This window comes from Chinchilla lanigera, unplaced genomic scaffold (genome assembly GCF_000276665.1).
Source record: "Chinchilla lanigera isolate Chin_1 unplaced genomic scaffold, ChiLan1.0 scaffold00063, whole genome shotgun sequence".
Taxonomy (NCBI): domain Eukaryota; kingdom Metazoa; phylum Chordata; class Mammalia; order Rodentia; family Chinchillidae; genus Chinchilla; species Chinchilla lanigera.
The window spans coordinates 5,204,356-5,223,263 of NW_004955464.1; the positions used below are offsets into that span (position 1 = coordinate 5,204,356).

At 39.6% G+C, this 18,908-nt stretch overlaps 1 protein-coding gene across 2 annotated transcripts in view; it reads left to right on the forward strand.

The window, feature by feature from the left end:
* The window catches only part of Tmem59 (transmembrane protein 59), a 28,917-nt gene extending 11,183 nt beyond the window's left edge, over positions 1 to 17,734 (forward strand). Inside the window, exons 5-8 of one of the 2 annotated variants that reach the window (XM_005398535.2) lie at positions 1,664 to 1,745; positions 2,671 to 2,755; positions 7,750 to 7,858; positions 17,087 to 17,734. In XM_005398535.2, coding sequence (XP_005398592.1) covers positions 1,664 to 1,745; positions 2,671 to 2,755; positions 7,750 to 7,858; positions 17,087 to 17,242 — 432 coding nt within the window. In that variant the 3' untranslated portion in view covers positions 17,243 to 17,734. The remainder of the gene's footprint in view (positions 1 to 1,663; positions 1,746 to 2,670; positions 2,756 to 7,749; positions 7,859 to 17,086) is intronic. The other variant, XM_005398536.2, reaches the window with a different exon arrangement.
* Positions 17,735 to 18,908: the final 1,174 nt, after the last annotated feature.

Here is an 18,908-nt window from a genome sequence, read left to right on the forward strand (position 1 = left end):
AAATATATCTGGGGGATTGGTTCCAGGACCCTCATGGGTGCCAACATTTGAGGTTGCTCAAGTTTCTTAGTAAAATGGTATAGTATTAGCATATAACGTGCACACGTGCACACCCCAAATATAGTACAGCCCTGTGTCACTGAACACTGGGACATAATTAGAAAGGCAAGCTTATTGCTGTTTGAACATCATAGGTTGTATTTAAACTAAGATGGCTACAACCTGCATAAGCAGTGTCAATTTATGGGGTGCTTTGGTATATGCACTCTATTATTGGCTGAAAGGTCACTATATGGTGATCATCCCCAAGATATTTGTAATACCCAACACAGCATAAAAGCTGTGTAAGTAGTTGTTACATTGCATTGTAACACTGGGAATGACACTGGGAAAAAAGTCTTTCTGTGTACAGATTTACTTTTTCAGGTATTCTTGATCCACAGTTGGTTGAATCCATGGATGCAGAAGCAAAGACATAAAACCCATAGATATAGACAGCTATGTTATCCCAAATCATTAGACAAGTTTATGCTGATGAAGCTGAGAATCTAACTTGTTTTCAGTCTTGCTACCAGTAAGTAATAGAATTAGGCTTCAAATTCAGGGTGCTTTAGTTTCAAGGCCAGTGTACCACCCTATCATGCTATCTTCCTTTTAATTCAGTAGTTAAATTTCTCAAATACACCAGTTCAACAAATTATGTTATGCCATTGTCTTCCTCTCAGGTAATATGGTGCACCTTTTAATTATTATTACTAATTGAGGGGTTTACTTTATAGCTGTGATTTTTTTTTTTTTTTTTTTAGCACTGTGGTGAGCCTGGCACCCTGTACTGAAAACTTGGTAATAACATAATCACACGAATTTTCTCTCTTTAAATTCATGAGCAAGTTCAGCCAGGCGTAATGACACACGCCTGTAATCCCAGTACTCGGGAAGCTGAGGCAGAAGGATCACCACAAGTTCAAGGCCAGCCTGGGCTACATAAGCAAGTTCAAGGCCAGCTTGCACTACATAGTGAGACCCTGCCTCAAAAAACTGATGAGCAAGTCCTAAAGCTGCTAATATTAAAGCTTAAGTTGACTCTTGGAATGGTGCCCTTACCCTCATTAAATGTGAGATTAGATCTGTTTCTCTTTAACATTTGTGTTATAATCCTTGTAACTAGAATGGAAAAAAACTCATTCCAGAGGCTCTGAGCTATATAAAAGATATAAAAATGGAATATTTGCCTATAATTTGGAAATTATTAATGCTCAGAGAAGATGAGAATGAGAAGAAATAGAGGTAATAAGATATTTAGCCAAAAGTTTTTACAGTCTGCTGATTTATTTCCTGATCAACTAAAATTAGAACTCATTTTTGTAGGGCATAATACTTGGTACAGTATTTTGTCATGATTTATACTTCTCTTTTTTACTGTTGTCAGGAAGTTAAGCTGACTAACTGATGATGCCAGAGATCTATTTCTTTGCAAGACACTAAATCTGATATTCAAGGGGTACAATTAAAATATATTGTAGCCAGTGTGTTTTATTTTTTATAACATATGTCTATTGCTTTTTCTCAATTTAAATGTTAATAGAGGTGATGTGTTGTTGAACTTGTTACTTAAAAAGCTTAAGAAGTATGGCTGACTTAATTGCTTTCATTATCATTCTAGTCTAAGCCAGAAATTCAGTATGCACCACAGTTGGAACAGGGGCCTACAAATTTGAGAGAATCATCTCTAAGCGAAATGTCCTGTAAGTTTTATTTTTAAAAACTCAGATGAAAACATAAGCAGTCGAATCTGGTTGTAGTAGGGTTGGTTGGCCACCTCCAGATTTCTAATTTACCGAATCTGGGAGAAGATCTAAGAATCTGCATCTCTAACAATTTCTATATTTTACCTATCCTACTTGTCTGGAGACCACACTTGAGAAAGACTATTCTAAAAACAGTTTGTTTCAAAGGAAGTTTTGAGTGTGAATTAATCAGATGTTCTGGTATTTCCCAGTAAATTAGCCAAATAGTAAAACTACTCCGAAAGTGTGAGTCTCATATTCTATTTTTTTATTTCCATGCTAGAAGTGAATTTTAACTAGTAGGAACATCAAACATCAAGCTAACAGCACGAGTTACTATTTAAAGTTTAAGCTTTGTACAGTGGCAGTATCATAGGCAGTAAGGTTTATCCGAGGCACAATTTTTTGCTAATTGAAAACTTTTTGAAGTTTACTAGACACTATATTTGAGATGTTAATTTAATTAACCTTATAATTACGCTGGTGGGCAGGAATGGGTAGATAATGACAGCATGTAACAGATATAAAACCATCTTTAGATTAGAGCAAACCAGACTCTACTATTCAAGTCCACATGTAATTAAACAGAAAACATCAGTTTCAATAGAAATTTGAAAGCAAGCCAGGCATGGTGGTGCACATCTGTAATTCTAGCATTTAGGAGGCTGAGGCAGGAGGATTGCTGTGGTTCAAGGCCAGCCTGGGCTACAAAATGAGCTCAAGGCCAGCCTGAACTGCGTAGCAAAACCCTGTCTGAAAAAGACAAAAAAGAAAAGAAAAAAGAAATTTGGAAACAAGACAGAAAACCCATAATGTAGTACAAGTTTTAAGAGACAGACTTTTAGAATATAGTATATGATAAACTTGTGCTTTATTATTTCAGCAGATCTGCAAATGAGAAGCTCAAAAGCACACAGAAGCTATCTTGAAGATGGAGAAAGTGATGGATTTTTAAGATGCCTCTCTCTGTATGTATTCTTTGTGTATGTAGTAGATAAAATCTGGTTTGTGTTAAGTAAAACATTCCTTTTTATTATTTTAAAACTACAGGGCTAGGGATTTAGCTCAGCAGCAAAGCGCCTGCCTGGCAAGCGCAAGGTCGTGAGTTTGGTTCCCGGTACTGGAGAAAAACCAAAAAAAAAAAAACTATAATAGCTGGGCATGGTGGTCCAGCCTGGAATCTTAGCACTTGGAAGGCTGAGGCAGGAAGATCACCTAAAGGTCGAGGCCAGCCTGGGCTGCATAGTGAGTTCAAGTTCAACTTGAACTACATGGCAAGATCCTGTCTCCAAAAAAAGAAAAGGAGGGAATATATATATATATATACACACACACACACACACACACACACACACACACAGGCGCACACACATATATATGTATATATATACACACACATACATGTATATATATCTCAAAAGTCAATTTTGTTATCTTTTGTTTTCTGAACTTGTACTTCTGGATATTTTAGTTTAGAAGATAACATGCATAATATTTTTTAAATGGACACATAATTATATAATTTTATGAGGTAAATATGATATTTTGATATATGTTATACAGTGATCAAATCAGCATAATTAGCATATCTGTAATCTCACTATCATTTCAGATGGTAAAACATTTCAAAATCCTCTCACAGCAGTTTTGAAATATATAATACACTATGGTTAACTATAGTCACTCTACTATGCAGTAGAACATCAGAACTTCGTACTTCACTGTACCCGTATCTCTTCCTAAGCTCAAATTTAAAGTGCCTGAATGGTTTGGGGATTCTCATTTTTGTTTTTGTCTGCTTGGCCATCTATAATGTTAGGGGAGATAGAGAAGCATTGTGGATTAGGAAGGTTGTTTATACACTGAGTATCCACTCTAGGTCTGGGATTCTTCAGGTGACAAGGGAAAGTCGGAGGCTGGAGAAACACGTGCCTTAGGCCCTCTTAGGAAAGACTCTCTAGCCTTCTGACAGTGATGTGAGGGCTTGTCAAAGTGTATGCTTCCAAGGACTTCTGAGAGAAGTTCCCAGCTTGCCACCACCCCCACAAAAAGGAAAAAAGACAGTAGGACATGTCACCTGTTGATTATTCTTTACTGTATCAAATACTCAGGCAGGCATTTCCATACAGCTATAAAGGAGTCCGTTTCAGATTGTATACACTTTACTGGCCTGTTCTGTCTCAAATATAGTACTGCAGTTGTTCAAACTGCGTGCTCCCCAATAATTTCTTATGAAAGAAATAGTTTCTTAATGGGTTTTGTTTGTTTTTTGCAGTGCCGGGGATTGTACCCAGAACCTTGCATGTGTGAGGCAGGCACTCTACCTCTGAGCTATATCTTCAGCTTTTTTTTTTTTTTTTTTTGGTTTTTCTCCAGTACCGGGAACCAAACTCACGACCTTGCGCTTGCCAGGCAGGCGCTTTTGCCACTGAGCTAAATCCCCAGGCCCCTACCTTCAGCTTTCTTAACAGATTTTATCATGTATCAGTAGAGTTACATGGAATTTAAAACTTAATCTTTCAGCTGGGTGTGGTAGTGCACGCCTGTGGTCCTAGCACTAAGGGTGCTGAAGCAAGATCACAGTGAGCTGAAGGCCAGTCTGAAGTGCATCACGAGACCCTGTCTCAAAAAATGAAATAATAATAATCTTTTACTAAGTAAAGTATTTAAAGACTGTTAGAAAATAAACCAGTTTTTGACCTTGACTTTGTACAGAAAAATGTCAGGTATTTTTCTTTCTAGAATTTAGAATTTTTGTTGTAGTTTGATGGTTCTTTGAAACTTAAGTAATGATTTAATCTTAAATTATGATTTATTCTAAATATGGCACTACCTAACATCTTACTGGTGACTTACTCCCTTTAATGAGCTCTGCTCCCAGGTTGTTGTAACATTTTTAAAGCAATTTTGTGAATGCTAACTTAGGAAACAACTAACTTTATAACTAGAGAGATTTCCTAAAAGTTTCTAATATATAGCTGAGTGTATTGATGGATATGTATAATACTACCAGCTGCTTGGGAGGCTAAAGCAGGAGTATCACAAGTTTGAAGTCAAACTAGGCAACTTAGCAAGACCCTGTCTGAAAATAAAATTTTAAAGGGTCTGGGGTTATAGCAGAGGGGTGGAGTGCTAGCTTAGCATGTCCATGTCATGCTGCAATGTTTTTGTTTTTTTGGCATAGGGAATTGTACTCAGGACTTTGTGCTTGCCAGGGAGGTGCTTGTACGGCTGAGCTCTATCCCCAGCCCAGCATGTGCATGTGCTTAAAATTCAAACCTTTTCTTTCTAATTCTACAAGTTCTCATTCCATCAGCCAGAGCTATCTGGTTATCCTGGTGTCATGATTTTTCTATAATCACATTAAAGATCACTCAGCCAAAGACTGGAATCTGGTCTTTTGACTCTTCCAGCAATGCTGCTATTGTACCACATAGTTGTTATGAAGACAGCCTTCTATCTAGAATGGAAATTAAGGTTACATTCATTTTTTCTTTTCTTTTGGAAGAGTCTGTTATGTGCCAGACCCTGTGCTAGGGACTTGAGACTTAGAAAAGTTGGTGAGTCTCTGCTTCTATGGAGTCATGAGGTCTAGACAGACATGGAAGTGATGACCATCCCAGTGATGATCGATGTTCATCATCTCCATCTCTCATATACAGAGTCTAAGTCTATTGGAGGCTTCAAGGGCAGATTTACTAAGATGGAAGTAAATCTCAAAACAATGAATAGAAACTTTTTGCTAGTTGTGGCAGATTTATTAAAAATTTATTTTCAGATAAATTGCCATTTTGCTGAATATATTAACCACATATGGAGGTTCAGGAGAGTCATAAATTTGACCCCTTCAGGGTTTTACATAGCCCCTGTGTTAAAGTCAACCCTAGTTTTTCTAATTCTACATCTTATACTGATCCTGATCCACCATGGCTGTGTAGGAGGTGGACAAGAACCAGACAGGAGCGGCAAAGTAATCACCTGCATTTGGTAGAAGCTGTGGTGTGAAGAGTGATTGGAAAGCTTTGTAAGCAGGAAATGAGACCTGAACTTGAGTGGTCAACAAGGAGAGTAGGAGGTGGTTAGTTGTGGGGGTAGAAGAAGATGAGCTGTAAGATGAGCCCCATTTACTTGCCTTAACTAGTTGCTCCTGCAGTCCAGCTGTCAGGTAGATCTTTCTCACCATGGAAGTACATTCCCTAGTACTCAGTTTAGGGCTGGACCATGTAAAGGAAAGTGGGGGCTTTTTCATGAAATACTTCTTACTCTTAGCTTTCAAAATGGGTGTACTTAAAGCATCATAAGGGAGTTCCCTGTTTTTAGATGCAGTACTTTCTCCAAAGTCCACTTATTTTGCTGGGATACCAAAAATGATGGGGCATACAATTTCCTTAGCATGTTCACATGTTGGCACACCATCAAGTGAATAAGTTAGGGTGCTAAGTATATGAAGTGCATTCTGAAAACGTGGCAAAGGTGTAAATTTTTAAAAATTTGCAGTAAAAGACACATTGCCATTAATCTCCCTCAAAATACTTCCCCTTGCCTCAAGCACTCTTAGCCGTCTTGCCATGCTCTGAAGCAGTTCAAGAAGTCCTGTTTTGGAGTATCTTCATAAGGTGTGATAATGCAGTGAGTACTGCTCCCGAGTGCCATCCAGTAGAAAGGCAGGCTTGTAAAACATGATCCTCGTCCACTTTATTCACTGGATCTGGCATGATGCTACTTCCTTCTGGTTCTTCCCCGTCGTCAAAATGACCATGAAGAGCAAAACATTTTGAATTAATTTGGGACATCAAAGCAGCCACGACAGCACAGTTACAGTCATAAGAGGACTTGAAAACTGCTTCAGAAAGTGGCAAGATTTGGGGGTAAGTTTAAAGTGAGGGGAGGATTTTGCAGGGGACTGATGGCATAGCAGGATATCTTTTACTGTGATAAATTGTTTTTTATTTAAGCACACTATTTTCAACCATACTTTGTATTTGAAATACAGGAAGCTGACTTTATAATTGTGAGTTCTTTATAAAACAAATAAAGGTGGTGTGGTGGTGTATGCTTGTAATCCAGCACTTCGGAGGCTGAGGCCAGCCTGGACTACACAGTGAGTTTAAGGCCAGCCTGAATTACATAGCCTGTCTCAAAAAACAAAAAAGATCATTTCATAATTTACCTGTTCTATAAGCTGCTGAGTTCACTTTAAGTATTATAGTAACTTGAAAAAGAATGTATGGCATTTCTGTGACTGTTCAATTTATAGAACACTTACTTGCCTTATCTTATTTGCTAACTAAAAAATATTCTTCAGCTGGTAAAGTAGCTCAGTGGTACAGTACTCACCTATTATCCATGAGACCCTAGATTAAATTTCTAGCACTGCAAGAAGAAAAGAAATGAAATGAAAAGAAAACCAGCACATACCTGTGATCCTAGCACTCTGGGAGTCTGAGGCAAGAGGATTGCAAATTTGAACCCATCCTGGGCAGCGTAGCAATTTAGTGTCTCGAAAGGTAAAGTCTGAGCTGGGAATATAGCTTAGTGCTACAAAAAACAAACAAAAAGCCTCTCAATAGTAATTTTACTTTTATATCTTATGAGAAAATCAGTATGTCTGATTTTATAGTCATTATTATAAGTTATGTAGCCATGCTACAGAAACTTCATAAAGAAACAAGAAGATATAGTACTCTGGTATACTAGCTATTATAATATCTCCTCTAAGCATTTAAAGAAAAACTTAAGGTGATGGGGATTTAGCTCAGCGGCACAGCGCCTGCCTGGCAAGCACAAAGTCGTGGGTTCGATTCCCGGTACCAGAAAAAAAAAACAAAAACTTAAAGATAGTATATAAAGTTTTGATTGCATTATTCAGATAAGTGTATGAGTTTGATTGCCTTTAATTATTAAGATTCTCCTTTTTTTATGTTATGAAATTTTAATACGACTGTTGATTTTTTTTTCTCAGGAATTCTGGATGGATTCTAACCATGACTCTTATCCTCTCTGTGATGGTTCTGCTCTGGATCTGTTGTGCAGCTGTTGCTACAGCTGTGGAGCAGTACGTTCCCTCTGAGGTAAACATCATTCTAACCCTGGGCTCTTGAAAGACTGAACCATCTGATAAACCATCTTACTTAGAGTAAGAGGAGGTTTGGTAGTTTCTCGTGTGCTGGAGGTTGGCACACATGAAAATTCCAGGTTCCAGCACAAGACTTGTTCCCAGTTTTCTGTGGTCTAACTGTCATCATGATGACTGTGTTGACAGGGTTGAGCAGGCGTCTGCCAGTCTCTGAGGCACAAGCGCCTGCCTGGCAAGCTCAAGGTCCTGAGTTTGATTCCTGGTACCAAAAAAAAAATTTCTTCCAAACTCATGTGTTTATGTGACTATATTGGTAACATCTTCTTACTACATTACTTGTGTTTCCTCATAATTATGTTTTAATCATTGTATCATTCCTGATAAAGCTGAAATTATGCATCTTGGGTAGAATTGCCTTTGCCTGTTACTTCCCTTTGAGTTGCCTCATGCACTTTTTTTTTTTTTTTTTTTTTTTGGTTTTTCTCCGGTACCGGGAGCCTCATGCACTTTTAAACCCTCATGGCATCAAAGCTCCAAACCAAGATCATAAGTTCTTGTTGACCCCTAGCTTGTGACACCTTGTTCTCTCTCTTCTTGTATTATTTCTTTTGACTCCTAGGATGCCCCTAGGAGTAAGATATATATTGATTTTGGTCTGGCTATAGCCAGGAAAGTATTTGGCTGGTTAGGTGGCTTTATCTCATTAAATTCACCACATGTTCTGGTCCCTAAATGTACTAACTGATGTTGAGCACTTTTTACTGGGCACTGTTCTAAATATTTTATCTGAATGCAGTCATTTAGTCTTCGTAGTAGCCCTGGGAGATGGCTGCTTTTACTATCCCCATTGCAGCTGGGAAAACCACAAAGGAGAGTTTCTAATTGCCCCTGTGTCATATGCTAGTAAATGGTAGAATCAGGATATGAACTTGAGATAATCGTGTTCCAGAGCCATTACTCTTTTCATCAGCCTGGAATTGTATGTGGGGAATTTGATGAGTTGATTCATATCAGGAGCTGCTATCTTATGTGTGCCCTTTTTAACACTGGGAAGGCAGACACTGCTGGAACTAAATGTTCATGTTTTGAGGTAGGATGTTCAAATGCTTTTATCTAAACAGTTCTGTGGTGGGCAGTTCATGGCTTGCCCTCTCTTAATCTTCGGGTATTGCTTACACATACCTGTGATTCTTGTTGTGATTATGGTTATACTGTGTCTCACAGATCTGGGGTTTTTTAGGGTTTTTTTTTGTTTTTGTTTTTGTTTTTTTGGTACTGAGACTCAAACTCAGCTTGCCAAGCAGGTGCTGTACCACAGAGCTATATCCCTGGCAGATCTGGGGATATTTTATATGACCCTTGCTCTTTTTCAAGTATCTCTATTGTGATAAGTTTTGTTTTGATTGTATAACTTTAATTCTGTGAGAAAATTTCTCTTCTTATTTCTAAGTTAAGAATATCCCACTGTTCTCGCATATGCCTCAGGCCCTTGTGACGTAAAGCACAGGGCATCAACAATACATTTGGACTCCTCCAGACACAGGCCACAGGGTGTTACTTGCTTGCTGTTTTCGAGAATGCTTTCCTTTCCTATCTTTAAAGTCATGGTGTGGGCCAGGGACATAGTTCAGTGGCACAGCACTTGCCTGGCAAGCACAAGGTCCTGAGTTCTATTCCCGGTACCAAAAATAAATAAAGTCATGGCTTCACTGAGTGAACTTAGACTTTTAAGATTCTTTTTCTAAAAAAAATCTATGGAAAAATCCATCTGGACACATTTCTTTGAGGCTTTACTTTGCATGTGAAACCATAGTTTGGGCAGGTAATAATTTTAAGCATGTTTTTCTATAAAAAGTACCCTTAGCATAGAAATTTATAAGGTACATATAAAGGAATAGGAAAATCACTCATTCTATCATCCAGAACTATTGTATTGCCATTTTATTTTCAGTATAAGCAATTTTTAATAGATGTTAATGTTTTGTTTCCTGTTTTCAAATATAGTATGAATACTCCACCTTTTTCTGGTGTTTTCTCTTTTGCTCACTGTAAAAATGATGTAGAATTTAGCATTAGAAAAGTTATGCAAGTTTTCTCGGCCACAAGTCCCTGTTTTAAAACTTTACTTTCTCAATGCTTTTTCATGAAGTTAGTATTGGAATATAAGTTTTTCTGACCCCTCTGAATAGTCTAGAGACTTTGTTTTAAGTTCTGCAAGTATCATTCATCTATAAGCAGCATTACATATATTATTTACACAGATGACAATCCTATATGTTTCAAGGTATTTATGAGACAACTGAAAAATGGGTCTCTGTTTTATATGGTAGACATGGTACCCTTGGAACCTGTACGTCAGATATGAAAAGCTTCCTTTTTGGTCACTGTAAACACAGTTTGAAATGGTGTCAGTAAACATCAGGAAGGTAGTGTGGTCTTAGAAACTTGTGAGCAACTCTAGTTCTCTTATTTAGGAAAACTGAAATGATTTAGTGTGCTTTGCACCTAGTAAGTACTCATTACATACCATTTGATCACCTTGGGTGTAGCTCAGCGGCACAGCACCTGCCTGGCAAGCGTGAGATTGTAAGTTTAGTCCATGATACTAAAAAAAAAAAAAAAAAAAATCGCATACCATTTGGTCATAATGACCAGAAAGAGGTGGCAAAGGATTTCATTTCCTTGGTTGATCTTACATCTTTGTAATATGAGTGAGGTAACATATAAAGATTTTGATCTCCTGTTCACGTGGTTTTCCTTGTTGCATTTTTCACTTTATGATGTAATTTTTAAACCTCATGGGATGAGATTAACTATCTAGTTGGGATAATAAAGAGCTGTCACTTGTGCTTGTCCTTGCTAAGCAGGCCAAACTTGACAGGGAAAGAGTACAGCAGTATTGGCTGTCCTTCCTGGAGACTAGGCAACCTCAGAAACTTGCTATAGCAACAGATGGTGATGATAGATACTGTCTCCGTGTTGCCTCATTATCTTTGTGCCTCTTTGTTGTTGCTGTTTCTGGAATAGCAGTGTTCTAAGCTTTTTGTCAAGACCATGATCATCTGATTTCATACATTCAGTGAAAAGTGGTTTAAGAAAGCTGGGCGTGATGGCAAACGGCCTGTAATCCCAGGTGTCTGAGAAGTTGAGGCAGGAGGATCACGAGTTGGAGCCCCAACTGGGCAACTTAGCAACTTAGTGAAACCCTGTCTCATAATTAAAAAAATTTTTTTATAAAGAGACTAGGAGGTAGCTCAGTGCGAAGGTCCTAGGTTCAAGTCCCAGTGCCGGAGTAAAGGCTAGAGAGTGGTTTAACAAGACTGCTGCTAGCACACATTAGTAAATCAAATACATTTCTGGATCATTGATTACTTGCCAGGCGCTGTTCAAGGAACTGTAGATGCAGTGAAGAGTAAGCCCAAGCCAGACATGGTACATGCATGTAATCCTAGCACTTGAGAGGCTGAGATAGAAGGATTTACTTGAGCTTAGGAGTTCAAGACTCAGCCTGGACAACATAATGAGATTTTTGTCTCAAAGAACAGGGAAAAGAAAACAAAAATAAAACAAGACCAAGAACCTTGCCCTTTAGAAGGTTTAAGTCTCATAACACAGGTAGATAATAGAAATCAGTGTAAGCACCACATCTTTTTTTTTTTTGGTCTCTTTGAGACAGGGTTTCATTATGTAGTTCAGGCTGGCCTTGAACTCACTTTGTAGCCCAGGCTGGCCTCAAACTCACAGCAATCCTTCTGCCTCAGCTACCAGTGCTGGGATTATAGGCATGTGCCACTGCATGCCCAGCCCTTAAATCTTTTCTAACATTTAGTTTCTTTACAAAATTTGGATTAAGAAGCTATGGCATGCCACATATAGTGGTGCATACCTGTAATCCCAGCACTTGGGAGACTGAGGCAGGAGGATCACTTTGAGTTTGAGGCCGGCCATGAGCTACAAAGTGAGTTTAAGGCCAACCTGAACTGTGTAGTGAAATCCTGTCTCAAAAAGACCAGAAACCAGCCAGTTGTGGTGGTGCACACCTTTAATCCCAGCATTTAGGAGACTGAGGCAGGAGGATTGTTGTGAGTTCAAGACCAGCCTGAGCTACAAAATAAGATCAAAGCCAGCCTGAAATGCATAGCCAGACCCTGTCTCACAAAGACAAAAAAAAAAAAGATTTAGGTAATTTATCCAAGATCAAATAACTAGTTAGTGACAGAGCCAGCTCTAAAGCAGAAGTACCTATTTACTGATTAAATGTAGTCTTTAACTTTCAGAAGTAATACATACATGTGGCATAAAATTAAGGCTTTTTCTTTTTTTTTTTATTTTAAAGAGTAAAAGAAGGATAACAATAATGAGGGGGGAGCTTACCGAATTACAGACAAAGTGGTAGGAAATTATCAATGGTTATTGTTTTACATATTGTTATCGACAAGATAGTTTCTCAGGAAAACAAATAGACAATAGTGAGTTACAGACAAAAGAGGTAGGAGATTATCAATAGTTGTTGTACTCTACTTAGGTGTCTTCAAAAGAAAATAAATAGAACAATACATGAGTAACCTATTGAATAATCATTAACTATTCTCAATGGTTGTTGTAGGAAACACATAATAATAAACATGCATCCATTTATGAAATAGGGTAGGAACAATACAAACATTACAGAGTTATGGATAGATTAGTAGGAAAATATCAGTGACTGCTGTAATACATGTTGGTATCTTAGAAGTGGTTTCTCAGGAAGACAGACATACGCAAGAAGGATCTAACAAGTAGTTAGAGCCTAAGGGTTGTCAAAAATCAAGTGAGCCGTCTGGGGCCAAAGCCATTTTTTGTAGCGTTTTCTCTCCAGCCTCCCATCGCATTGGGACCCCACAACCAGTTAGCGTCCTCTGCCCAGCTGTCAGCACAGGCAGCAGGAATCCTGTTGCAGACTTCTCCGGAGCTCCACCACAGCCTGTACTGTCAGGGGAAGAATGGCTTCCAGGGAGTCTCCCCAGGTATTGTGCAAGGTCCTCCTGGTTTACAGCTTCGGAGGGGCTCTCGTGACCCCAGTCCACAGAACCTCTGACCTCTCAGGCTTAGTCTGCATTCTCATGTTCTCCGAGTCCTTGTTCAGCAGTTGCTCCTCTGCTGACTCTAGACCTTTCTGGTTCTCAATGGCAGGAGCGAGAGTGGCCCGTTGTATAGCATGTACTCCCAGGGGTTTTTCCGTGTTTGAATGATTCACACACATCCTTAGGTGGGCATCTGCAGCTGGTGCATGGTGGGCCAATTGTGTCATTGTTTCTCTGTGTCACGATAGTTCTCAATTGAGCAGCGGCGGCCGGCCTGAAGGCCATTGCGCCACAGCGCCCTCAGCCGCATGGCTCCCCATGCGCCGGGGGCCCTCCCTCCAGGCATCTATGAGGCAGGAAGTGAGTCAGCCAGAAGACAGGCGCTCCCCACCCGTGGCTCCCCGTGCGCCGGAGGCCCTCCCTCCGGTGGCCTACGAGGCAGGGAGCGAGCTGCCGGTCGGAAGACTGGCGCTCCCCGCCCGTGGCTCCCCATGCGCTGGGGGCCCTCCCTCCGGTGGGCTACGAGGCAGGGAGCGAGCTGCCGGTCGGAACACTGGCGCTCCCCGCCCGTGGCTCCCCATGTGCTGGGGGCCCTCCCTCTGGTGGCCTACGAGGCATGGAGTGAGCTGCCGATCGGAAGATGGGTGCTCCCGCCCGTGGCTCCCCATGCACTGGGGGCCCTCCCTCTGGGGGCCTACGAAAGGCTTTTTCATTTTTAAGTTAAATCATAGTCTGAAGTCTTTCAATTTTCCAGGTACTTAGCTTTTTCAAAATTGATCATGTTCTTCAATTAACTGGAGGAATAATGTAGCATCTACTAAAGAATAAGGATTTCATTTCCTGTTTTCACCTTCATTTGTAATGTATGTTATTTTGTATCCCTTTCATGATTGCTTTATAAATTTCTGTTGATAGGTCAGTACTAGATTTTCTTCCCCTTCCTGTATTGTTTCTCAATTGTTTTTACTTACTATGATCGATGATAATAAATTACTTTATATTTATATTTCCATGCTATATCTGTAAGTTGATCTGAAAAGATTAAAGTCCAGTAGTCAGCTTTTTTTTCCTTTCTTTTTTTGAGACAGGATTTTTTGCTCTTAGTCTAGGTTGGCATTTAACTTGCTGTGTAGCCCACACTGGTCTGGCACTCACAGTTTCCTACCTCGGCCTCCTAAGTGCATGTGCCACCATACCTGACTCCAAAAACCAGTGTTTATAACTTCGTAAATAGTAAAAACAAATCCTTTGACTGGTGATTGTAGTCATGTTTGAACAAAAACTGAATTTAAAAAATCTTTTAAATACCTTCACCTAATGGAACTTTTAGTTGTAACTTTTTTTGCATTTTCTGAGTCATCTCAACTGCTACTATTTCTTGTATTTTGTGTTGCTTTCTTTTTCTTTTTCTTTTTTTTTTTTTGGTGGAGAGGCATTGAGACAGGGTCTCACTGTAATTCAGGCTGGCCTTATAGCCCAGGCTGGCCTTGAGCTCTAGGCAATCCTCTTGTCTTAGCCTCCCAAGTGCTGGGATTACAGGCATGTGCCCCCAAGCCCAGTTTCTATGTTGTTTTCTTTTAGATTCCTCTTTATTTTGCTGGAATACCTTTATTAATTTTTTTCACAAAGTATACTTGGTCTCACTATGCAGTTCAGGCTCACTTTGTAGCATAGGCTGGTCTCAAACTTGCAACAATCCTCCTGCCTCAACCTCCTGAGTGCTGGGATTATAGGCGTGCACCACCACGCCTGGCTTGATCTTTCCATTTCTGTGCACAGATTTTACTCTGCATGTGGGTTTTACTTTCTGTTCTTTTTTTGATTAACTTTTTAATCAACAAGTGAACAGTATATAGATTTATAGTATGTAACTGTTTGTTTCTGGTGCCAGGGATCAAACCCAGGGGTTTGTACTGATAGGCAAGTGCTCTGCTGCTGACCTACATCTACAGCCTTGTAAAACACATATACTTTTGAGGAATGGCTAAATCAAGCTGACATCTCCCGTATCACCATACCATTCTTGTTGTGAGAACGCTTCATGTCTAGTCTGGTGAGCAGTTTTTATGTAGATAGTACATTGTGATTAGTCACCAGGTTGTACAGTAGATCCCTCTTTCTTAACTGGGGTTTTGTATCCTTTGACCAACATCCCTCAGTTCTTCCCCCCTTTTCCTTCCCTAGATAACTTATTCTATGCCGGTGTCTTAAATCATTCAGACCAGCTCCGCTTCTGATGGGACACACAGTGTAACCCAGCTTTTGGAGGCTGAGGAAGGCCAGCTTGGGCTGCACACCTATTTGAGGCTGACCTGGGCTATACAGCAAGACCTTGTCTCAAAGAAACAGATGGCCAGGCATGGTAGCACACACTTGTAATTCCAGTGTTTGAGAGGTTGAGGCAGGATCGCTGTGAGTTTGAAGCCAGCCTGCACTACACAACAAGACCCTGTAGGGCAGAGGATAAATAAAAACAGCTCTTGGATGCTGTTTCAAGATCTTTAAATGTTGTTCAGTAAAGTTGTAAACATATTTTTTTATAGTGCTCAAAGACAAGTTGGATGCTAATTCTGGATTTTAAGGAAGCCATATCAGCCCCATGTCCAATCAGTGAGCTGCTGAATTTGTCTTGAAGATTCCCTTGCTGGAAGAGTATAAGATAACAGTTAGTCCCCGAATTATGAACTGTCACAAATACAAACATGGAGCTTGCATTAGGAACATTCCTGGATGCAAACAAATGGCGGAAGTAGTTCACATGTCTGCTGGACATTGTCACAGTTGTGCTGCTGTGTGCTTACTGTACAGTATTTCTCTGTTTGGTACATTATATATTTGTGTCAAAGGTGTGTAAGACTCAGACTTACAAATGAATCTGACTTGCGAACATTCTCTGGGAATGGGACTCACTTGTAAGTTGGGAAATTACTTACAAATGAGGAAGGGCAAGTTGGGGAATGACTGGGCACCTCCTTATGGTGGGACATGTGTATTTTTTACCACAGTTGTACAGACCACATCTGACACATGCTCAAGTAGACAACCATCTTGAAAGCCACTCCCCAATTCCTCCCAGCTAGAGGCAGTACCCGCACCTCCTGCAGCAACTGTATTCGAGGTCTTGCCACTGGCCTGTCTCATGTAGGGTGATATTTGAGATTCATCTCAAATATCAGAATTGATAACGCATGAATTGATAACCCATGAAGGTGACTTTACATAACATCTTCCACGAGCAATTTTCCAACATGGTTATTGCTTATGATCTGGATATTTGCTCTGCCAGAGCTGCCAGTACTTCTATTTATGATGTGGATTGTGCTGTTGTATGAGTTGACAACAAAATCCATCCAGTTTCTTAGCAAAGCCTTGTCTCTTTGCTTTTTTATCTTTAGGAGCTACATCTAAGTAGACTTGCTCTCCAAAGACATTAGATATTGCCATTATATTCCAGTGAGTTTTTGATGTTTGCAATGATTCCATTTCATGCTTTCATTCTTTTGTTTTAGAGTCTTGTTAGCTATACTAGTAAGGATTTGAGGGAGTTTTATGTCTAGGAGGACTTTTCTATCAGTGTTACAGTGTTTCATTTACATTCTTTGCTCTCACCTTTAAAATAACATACATCATTTTCCATAGATGCTAAGTTAAACACTTAATAACAAAAATTTGTGGGAAAACCTTTTATTGCCCAGAAAGAGAACTAAGATCTTAAAGGATGTGGAATCTATCGGAGATGTATCACTTAAGAAATCTATCAGAGATCTAGAATCAGTGCTTTTGAGGAGACCACATTAACTTCATTTAAGCCTAAGCAATTTTGTCTGATACTCATTTATTGCACCTCTAAGGATTTCAAGTTGAGAGACTTAGAAAAGCCTTCTTTGGCAGCCACTGGGAGCCAAACCATGTATCTGTAACACTTTGAACTCAAAACATTCTTCATGCTCAAAGATATTTGTACAGGGGCTGGGGATTTAGCTCAGCGGCACAGCACCTGCCTGGCAAGCGCAAGGTCGTGAGTTCAATTTCTGGTACTGGAGCGGGGGCGGGCAGGGAGATATTTGTACAATTTTTAACCAAATATCCAGAAACTAAATTGTTCCTTGGAAACTCACTGTTCATCCAAAGTACTATTGTGCATTGATTTTCTTTTGCAGAAACTGAGTATCTATGGTGACTTGGAGTTTATGAATGAACAGAAGCTAAACAGATACCCGGTGTCTTCTCTTGTGGTTGTTAGATCTAAAACTGAAGATCATGAAGAAGCGGGTCCTTTACCTACAAAAGTGAATCTTGCTCATTCGGAAATTTAAGCTTTTTCTTTCTTTTTTTTTTTTTTTAAAGAAAATTGTCATAGACACCTGAAATTCCATTCCTCACAGAACCTTTTAAATGGTTTCATTGGATATAGGCCTTAAGAAATCATCATAAATGCAAATAAAGTTACCCAAATCTGTGAAGACTGTATTTGCTGTAACTTTACCTGTATTTTTTTCTAGTAATTTAAGACACGGATATTTGGGGTTGTATTTTTATTTTACTAATATCTGTAGCTACTTGGCTAGTTGCATTGTTTTCCTCTCTTAGCCAAACTCTCTGAGCCAATCATTGTTCTTCCCCACTCCTGCCATCATACTGTCAGTCATCCTAGCTAACAAGCTGAATACTTAGTAGGAATGATGCTTCTGCTCAGAAATGGCCCACAGATCTGTACATCATTGAAATTTAGTAGGAAATGCTGTTTAATGACACTACATTTTCAGTTGTATTGAACTGAAATCATTAAAGTTTTATTTGAATAACTATGTGCTGAAACTTGAGTATCTAGTTTTCCTGGTCCTCCCTCCCACTGCGACGTAACCCAGAACATAATGACCAGGTGTTCCGTGTCTGACACCATGTAACAGGATAAAGCAAAAGGATCCTCTCAGGAGCACTCATTCTGCTTGTCTGTTAAACAGCACCGAGTGGATGATAAGATACTTGCAGAGAACACATTTCGTTTTGACAGTCAGAATTATACTCTTGTGATACAGAGTTAAACTGATACTGCTACCATTCCTTTGCGTACAATAATGCAGATTTAAAAATAAGAGTGACGTCGGATGCCAAAGTGAGTGTGACTCAGCGTCCCTCCACCGAGAATGTTGGGGCGCTTTGCAGGCCAGTGCTGTCCTTGACAGAGCACTGCTGACAACTGCGGTAGTGTTGTTTGCCTGGAGAGTGAGTCACACTCGTCAGATAGCCTCAGATTTCTCTGAGTCAGAAAAAAATACAGTTAACAGCTAATCAAGTACATCTTTTGATTACAAAACCAAAAGGCTTGGGTTTTAAAATAGTTGGTCTAGATTTGGAAGATATAGGGTTAGAAGGTTGTGAACACATCCACTGGGCAGGGGGGAGATTACTAAACAGGCATTGCCATCAGTCACTGTCTCTTATTTTTGTGAAAAAAGTTAGAAAGTAGGAATGATTTGGAGTTAACTTTGTAAAAGAACAAAAAGAAAAGCCAGGTAGTTTGTCTCCCACTCACAGTGCATACTTAATTCCCTAATTAAGCACAGGCTTGATTTTGAAGCATCCAGAAAAGCAGATTTGCGAAATAGACAAAATGCTGTAGTCTTAAGGAGTCAGACTCTTAGTGAGACGTGCGTGAGACAGATACGTCCATTCCTATTGAAAGTACTGATTTAGTTCATCAAAGTATTTCTCTTGTTTGTAAGAGAATTCCTTTTTTTTTTTTCTTTTCTTTTCGAGACAGGGTCTCACTGTGCAGTTCAGGCTGGCCTTGAGCTCACTTTGTAGGCCAGGCTGGCCTCAAACTCTCAAGGATCCTCTTGGCTTAGCCTCCCAAGTGCTGTGATTACAGCCATGCACCACCATGCCCGGCTTGTAAGAGAATTCTTTATAGGTGAAGATACTCAGTCTTTCCTCATAACTAGTAATAGGCATTCAGATATTTGCCACTGTTTAAAAACT